The sequence below is a fragment of the Erinaceus europaeus genome, chromosome 11 (genome assembly GCF_950295315.1).
Source record: "Erinaceus europaeus chromosome 11, mEriEur2.1, whole genome shotgun sequence".
Lineage (NCBI taxonomy): Eukaryota > Metazoa > Chordata > Mammalia > Eulipotyphla > Erinaceidae > Erinaceus > Erinaceus europaeus.
The window spans coordinates 48,659,046-48,666,303 of record NC_080172.1 but is presented as its reverse complement, the minus strand read 5'-3'; the positions used below and the strand labels follow the sequence as shown (position 1 = coordinate 48,666,303).

Below are 7,258 nucleotides of genomic sequence, written 5' to 3'. Positions count from 1 at the left end.
TAGACTTTAATGTTCACACTGATCATCTGGGGACCTTTTAAACATGCAGAATCACAATTCAAGCTTGGGTGGGGCATGAGCTCCACCTTTAACAAGCTCTTCATTCTGAGGACACTCAGCAGTTTTTGTTTTCTGTGAACCCCCCTTAAAGATACAGCACACATATTATAGGCAACCAGTTCAGAAAAGTTGAAATGAATAATGAGTGAGGCTTCTAGATAATTCTTTTCCATAAGCTGTTTTCAGTTAACAAGAACCTCAATTTAAAAAGGGGGGAGATACGGGCAGAACAAAAGTTCACTTGCTTAATGGCATAGCCATATGCTCTATTCTCTTTATTAGTGATTATAGTGATATTTGACTCCTCCCTGCTCTCCTGGCCTTTCAGACATCTGTTCTGTTTCAGTCCTCCACCAGTAGGTGTCAAGCTTGCATGCGCATCAATATCACTTGGAGGGTTTATTAAAATGGCCCTGGGCCCACCCCCTTAGTTTGACTACAGGTTTACAGTGGAGTTCAATTTTTTTATGAGCTTTAGTTAATGCTGACACATCTCATCTGGGTGCTATGCTTGAACTACTACTCTAGAAAATAAGTGGGTAGACAACAGTTTACATTTGTTTACTCAAATGTTAATTCTGCATTACCACCTGTGTGAGAATGATTGAAAAATCATGCAGCGTGGAAACATTGGACTTAAAAGTACAAGGGCACAGGGGACGTAACATGATGGTTATGCAGAGTCAAGTCTGAGGCTATAAAATCCCAGTTTCAATCTCTCATACCACCATGAACCAGAGATGAACAGTTGGTTAAAAAAAACCAACATGAGCCTCTGAGTTGAGTCCCTGGCATCATGCGTCTCAGTGATGCTGTGGTTCTCTCTCTCATTAATACTTTCTTTAAAAAGGGATAATTTGGGAGTCGGGCGGTGGCACAGCGGGTTAAGCTCACATGGCACGAAAAGCAAAGACCAGCGCAAGAGTTCCGGTTCAAGCCCCCAGCTCCCCACCTGCAGGAGAGTGCTTCAGAGGCCTGTGACATCAATAACAATCATAATAACCACAACAATGATAAAACAACAAGGGAAAAAAAAGGGCCTCTAGGAGCAGTAGAATCATGGTGCAGGCAATAACCCCAGCAATAACTCTGGAGGCAAAAATAAATAGGGAGAATGCTTGAAATTTCCATACAGGACCCACCCGACCAACTTCAGCCCACAGCTCTAATCATTACTTTTAAAGCTACTGGGTGATCCCAATGCTCAATTAAACTGACAGCCAGAGAACCAAGGTGCTGTATTGGTCAAAGTGTCCAAGTCTCAGGCAGAGGAGGAAGTGGTGGACACTGGCAGGCAGCCCTGTCCCTCTTCCTTCATGTGCTAGCTTGTGCTAAATGAGGAAGAGTCAGTGTCATCTTTCTATGCCAGATTAGCAGTTAAGAGTGACTCGTTTCACTGGATGTTTTGCAGTATATATATCTGCCTAGAAGAGATTAAAGACCAGTTATGTGAATGTTGAAATAGTCCTTTTATTATATAAAGAAAGTGGAGTTGAACTATCTAAACGAAGAGCATGTAACTACAACCACATTAAATGGGATGCTCACCCCACGAGGGGCAATCAGTTAGGGGCCGGGTAATGATGCATCTGGTTGATCGATCACAATACGCAAGAACCAAGATTCAAGCCCTGGGACCCCCACCAGTGGTGAAGCAGTGCTGCAGATGTCTCTATTGCTACCTTCCCCATCCCTCTCAATTTCTGTCTCTATCCAATAAATAAAGAGTTTTTTAAAAGTTTTTTTAAAAGTATTTTATGTTTGAGATGCAGAGAGAAAGACACAGAGAAACACCAGAGCACTGCTCAGCTCTGGCTTATGGTGGTGCTTATGGGATTGAACCTGGGACTTCAGAGCCTCAGGCACCACAGTCTCTTTGCATAACCACTATGCTATCTAACCCCGCCCACCAATAAATAAAATATTAAGGAGAGAAAATTCAGTTATAAAAACTTCCTCTTTAATCAAGGCTTGTAACACAGAACAGGTTTCTTGAATAAAATGGAATGCTTCCAAAACACTGAAACAGAAATCCCCATACATAATACAATACCCAACAGGAAAACGCCCAAAACAGACAGTTTAGAGGCTCCCTGGGACAGGAGGATGCTTAGGTTGGCTGTCCCGCCCTGTCCCGTGCTCTGCAGATGCAGACCTCACTATGCAGGCCGACGGGGTGGCACTCAGCAGGGACTGCAGCCCCAGAAGCATGCATGCAACCGGTTACCAGGGTTGCTGCTGATGCTGCAAAGCAGCCACCAACACATCCAGACAGTGCACCGAACATCTTTTAAATATCAAAGTGAGAGACAGAAGGGTGACACAACATTATCGGAAAGATGGTAGCAAGTGAGGACAGCTATGGGAAGCTCGAGGCTGGCAAGGGGCTTCCGACTTCTCATGTCTTGGGCTTCTTTGGCAGTGGCCGCCGGAACAGCAAGATGTGAGGCTCTGCAAGAATGAGTGAAATCTGAGAGAGAAGCCCACCCTGTTGTACGTACTGTACAACCATACTCCCACCTCCCAGCTATCACTTGTCTTTGTTTTTTTCCTTCTTTTTTTTTTAATATTTATTTATTTATTCCCTTTTGTTGCCCTTGCCACCTGTCTTTATAACTAAGTGGGTAGAATGCAGGACTTCCTGGCAGGGCATATGTCACAGCAGAGGGGCCCTCTGGTCTCTCTCTCATAAAAGACAAAGACTTAAGTACATGGACATGGAAGCAGACCAAGAAGCTAAGCAGAGAACCCTTAGCATCTGGTCTCCTATTTGCCAGGGTGCTCTTCATTGTTGTGCCTGGCAGTTGATGTCTGGTGTTTTATCAAGAAAGTGCACTTTCCTTGGCTTATTTGGAACAAAAGAATGGAGAACGAAGGGGGATCAGATGGTGGTGCACCTGGTTAGGCGCTCACATGACATACAATGCACAAGGACCCCAGTTTAAGCCCGTTGCCCACCTGCAGGGGGGAAGCTTCACAGTGGTGAAGCAGCTGCAGGTTTCTTTCTTTTTTTTTTTTAAATTTTTTTTTTAATATTTATTTTATTTATTCCCTTTTGTTGCCCTTGTTGTTTTATTGTTGTAGTTATTATTGTTGTTGTCGTTGTTGGATAGGACAGAGAGAAATGGAGAGAGGAGGGGAAGACAGAGAGGAGGAGAGAAAGATAGACACCTGCAGACCTGCTTCACCGCCTGTGAAGCGACTCCCCTGCAGGTGGGGAGCCGGGGTTCGAACCGGGATCCTTATGCCGGTCCTTGTGCTTTGCGCCACCTGCGCTTAACCCAACGCGCTACAGCCCGACTCCCTGCAGGTTTCTTTCTTTCCCTCGCTATCTCCCCTCACTCTCAATTTCTCTGTTCTCTACCCAATAATAAAAATATCCAATAATTTAAAAAAAAGGTAATGTAGAGGGGGCTGGTGGCATATCTGGTTCAACACATATTACAGTGCACAAGGACCCAGGTTCAAGCCCCTGGTCCCCATCTGCAGTGGGGAAGCTTCATGAGAGATGAAGCAGGGTTGCAGGTGTTTCCACTATATCTCCTCCTCTTCTCTCGATCTGTCTCTATTCAGAAATACATAAATAAAAATATTTTAAAAAGAATGAAATAGGAGTTACGACTTTGACCAAGGTCACTAAAAAAGAGTAATTGTAGTCGGGGAGGTGGCGCAGTGGATAAGGCTTTGGATTCGAAAGCATGAGGTCCAGAGTCAACCCCCAGCAGCACATGTACCAGAGTGATTTCTGGTTCTTTCTCTCTCTCCTATCATTTCTCATGAATAAATAAACTCTCTAAAAAAGAGTAATTGACAGGACAGGAGATAAAAGGAGGGTTTGCTGTGGGGGACTGTCTCTGAATTTCATCAGTACTTTACTCTTAGTAAATCACTCAAGTTCTTATAAACAGCAGTGGCATAAGGAACTACTAAACCACCTCTTGCCCCCTATTTCCATGAGATCCCTTTACCCCCTCAGTGAAGCAGAAGAGAACGATCACTTCCAGCACCACACTAACCTGGCTCGTGGATCATATAATGGACCCATCCCTGACTCTGCTGAACACCAAGATTCCTCCATTCAGACTCGGACATCAAATGGGTTTTAGGGACCAGCTTGGCTATGTCCTTGGGCAACATGACATGCCTGAAAAAAAACATGGAGAAGGCAGGGAGCTTGTATTAGGACTTAGCACAGTTAATTCCAAAGGAGAAAAAAGAACCCAGTTTCCAAAGACAGGGAGTCCATAGGATCGTGTGAGAGAGAAGCAACTAAAAATGAAAGGATGTTATGGGAGCCCTCACAAAAGTATGTGAAAAAGTACAAGTTAATGAGTGACTAGTGACCTCACACCTAGTCTCCAGGCCCCTAACCTGCACTTCAGTGTCTGCTTACCCTTAAACAGGGCCACGGCAGCCACTCAGCACACCCGCGGGAGCTGAAGATGGTGTGGAGGAAGATTGGTGAGAAAGGGCCAATTAGGGAGAGCTGTGTAAAAGAGTACCACAAAGAAGGGAGTGTTAACGAGCTGATCCTTTACGAGTGATCCTCAATCTCTCTGCCCTACTTCTGAAGGGAAGGGGTGTGCTGTAAATGTTCTTCTGGCCAACTCTGTGCTTCCCCAACCAAGGACAGACCTCCTTCATAGCCAAGAAGTCACTGCTGGCTTGAACTGGGCAACCCTAACTCAACTTTATCATGATCAATTAAAATGCACCAAGTGCCACCCCACCCCAGATCATTCCTGCCCAAGTGTCTGTCATTAGACCAAAATAAGCAACAAAACCTCTCTTGGTTCATGCCTGCAGAGCTTCCTCATTCCCAGCAGCCATCCTTTTACTTTTCCTTTCTTTTTGATAGAGGATGAGAAACAGAGCAATAAAGAGAGGAGAGACACCTGCAGCATTGCTTGTGAAGCTTCCCTCCAGCATGGGACATGCTCACTCAACCAGGTGTGCCACTACCTGACCCCCTAAATGTCTCTAACAGCATGGATTCCAAAACTTACAAATCTTCCAGGGGATAAAACTAACTCTGAGGGAGTTGGCTGGTAGCACAGCGGGTTAAGCACAGGTGGCGTGAAGCACAAGGACTGGCATAAGGATCCCAGTTCGAGCCTCCGGCTCCCCACCTGCAGGGGAGTTGCTTCACAGGCAGTGAAGCAGGTCTGCAGGTGTCTATCTTTCTCTCCCTCTCTCCATTTCTCTCAGTCCTATCCAACAATGATAATAATAACTACAAAAACAATAAAAAACAAGGGCAACAAAAGGAAAAATAAATATATGTAAAAAAATCTAAAAAAAAACCCCTAACTCTACAAAGGTGTCATAAGCATAGAGTTTCTGTCTAGTTTGATCAGAGGAAGGAGCGGCTGGGGTCTTTCTCCAAGGACCAGGGACACAGATGGTCAGCACACCCCAAATTCTCCAGGAGGCTGTCCCATACTGGGGGAGAATCACAAAGAAAAGCAAGCTTGCATTTTATTTTCTTCAGTTGACAAGAAGCAAGCTAGGAAGTCGTTTTAAATACTACTACAGTGAGGGGACCAGGTGGTGTGCACACATTACCATGCAAGGCCCCATCTACAGAGGATGAAGCTTCACGAGTGGTGAAGCAGTGCTAAGGTGTGTATCTGTCAACCTATTTCTTTCTCTGCCCAATAAATAAATAAAAAAATAAATATTTTCAAAGAACTGGCGCTAAACAGCGGCGCACCTGGTAGAGAGCACACATAACCATGCACAAGGACCTGAATTCAATCCCCCCGGTCTCCACCTGCACGTAGGAAGCTTCAGTAGTGGTGAAACGGCGCAGTAGGTGTCTCTCCTCCTTCCCTTCCTTCTCAATTTCTGTCTCTATTCAAAATAGGCTCTGAGGTATTAGGTTTAGTCCCTAGCACTACTATAAGCCAGAGCTAAGTAGTCCTCCGGTAAATAAAAAAAATAGAATACATAACTAAACCATAAACTTAAAAAAAAAAAAGACAGTGAGGAAAAAATAAGTGAAATGTCGGCATTTACAGGAAAAAAACATCCCTTGTTCCTCTAATTTCCCAATTCAGAATGGTGGCTCTAGGCGTTATCAAAGGCAACCACTGTGTGGGTTCCTCTCTCCGCAAGTCCCTGTGCTTCGCCAATACTTGCATCTCTCAGACCATTTACGCCCTTCTCCCTGAAGGGTGCCAGGCTTTCCCAGCCTTGCTGAAAACGGACCGTAGCTTATGCAGGCGCTTTAGTAGAGCACCTGAAACCTGTAAGCAGCCCATCACTGTTTCTAATACAATGTCCTGCGGCTGCTCCAATAGCATCTCTTAGTTCCATGCTCTCAACATTTTTTTTTTTTTAAAGATTTTGTTTATTAATGAGAAAGATAGGAGAGAGAACCAGATATCACCCTGGTGCATGTGCTGCTGGGGCTTGAACTCATGACCTCATGCTTGAGAGTCCAGTGCTTTATCCACTGAGCCACCTCCCAGACCACCATGCCCTCAATCTATCCTCCACTTTTCTGGTCAGTTCCACTCCACGGCACTCCAGTGCCTGGACGCCCCCTTCTTCACCAATGCCAGACAACCACGCCCTTTCCCCGAGACTCCCCAGCAGGCGGAGGGGAGCTGGCGCAGCGGGGGGGAGGTCCACCTGCAGCCCAGAGCACTGGACACCGGATCTCGCCCGGACGGCCACGCCCACCGCTTTGTTCCTTCCTCCAGTCCCTCGGCTCGCGCACGCGCTCCGCGGACGCCTACTGCGGATACCAGCTCAGACAGCCCCCAGCGCATGCGCTGGCCCTAGCGTTCCAGTCCCCGTCCCCAACCTCTGGGCCCCTCACTCAGGAATGCTGACGACCTCGTCCCCACTCCCACGCCGGCGCTCACCGGTACTCGAACTCCTCGTCGTCATATTTGTCTGAATAATAAATCTGTTTGTGCGACATAGTCGCGCTGTCGGAGACCGTTCGGCCCGTGCGACCAACTTGCAAACAACTCCCAGAAGCACACGCTCGCACCCTCTTTGGCCTCGCTTTCAAACACGCCGCCGGCGTCTCTTATTGGTCGCTCAGGCTTAAGGCGGGACAGCTCTACTTTCACGCTTCCGATTGGGGGAGAACTGCAGCACCTCACATCTTCATTGGAGGGGAGCTCTCACGTTTCCCTAGACTGAGCGTGGGTAAAAATTGGGCCCCCCATTGGCTGTCACCAAG

At 46.5% G+C, this 7,258-nt stretch overlaps 1 protein-coding gene across 1 annotated transcript; it reads right to left on the bottom strand.

Annotated features, from left to right (window-relative positions):
- Positions 1-1,998: 1,998 nt before the first annotated feature.
- Positions 1,999-7,214, bottom strand: CKS1B (CDC28 protein kinase regulatory subunit 1B). Its single transcript, XM_007525408.3, has 3 exons — positions 6,933-7,214; positions 4,077-4,204; positions 1,999-2,511 (listed from the first exon to the last, which is right to left on the bottom strand). The coding sequence occupies exons 1-3, from the start codon at positions 6,989-6,991 to the stop codon at positions 2,459-2,461; spliced, it is 240 nt and encodes a 79-aa protein (XP_007525470.1). The 5' UTR covers positions 6,992-7,214; the 3' UTR covers positions 1,999-2,458.
- Positions 7,215-7,258: the final 44 nt, after the last annotated feature.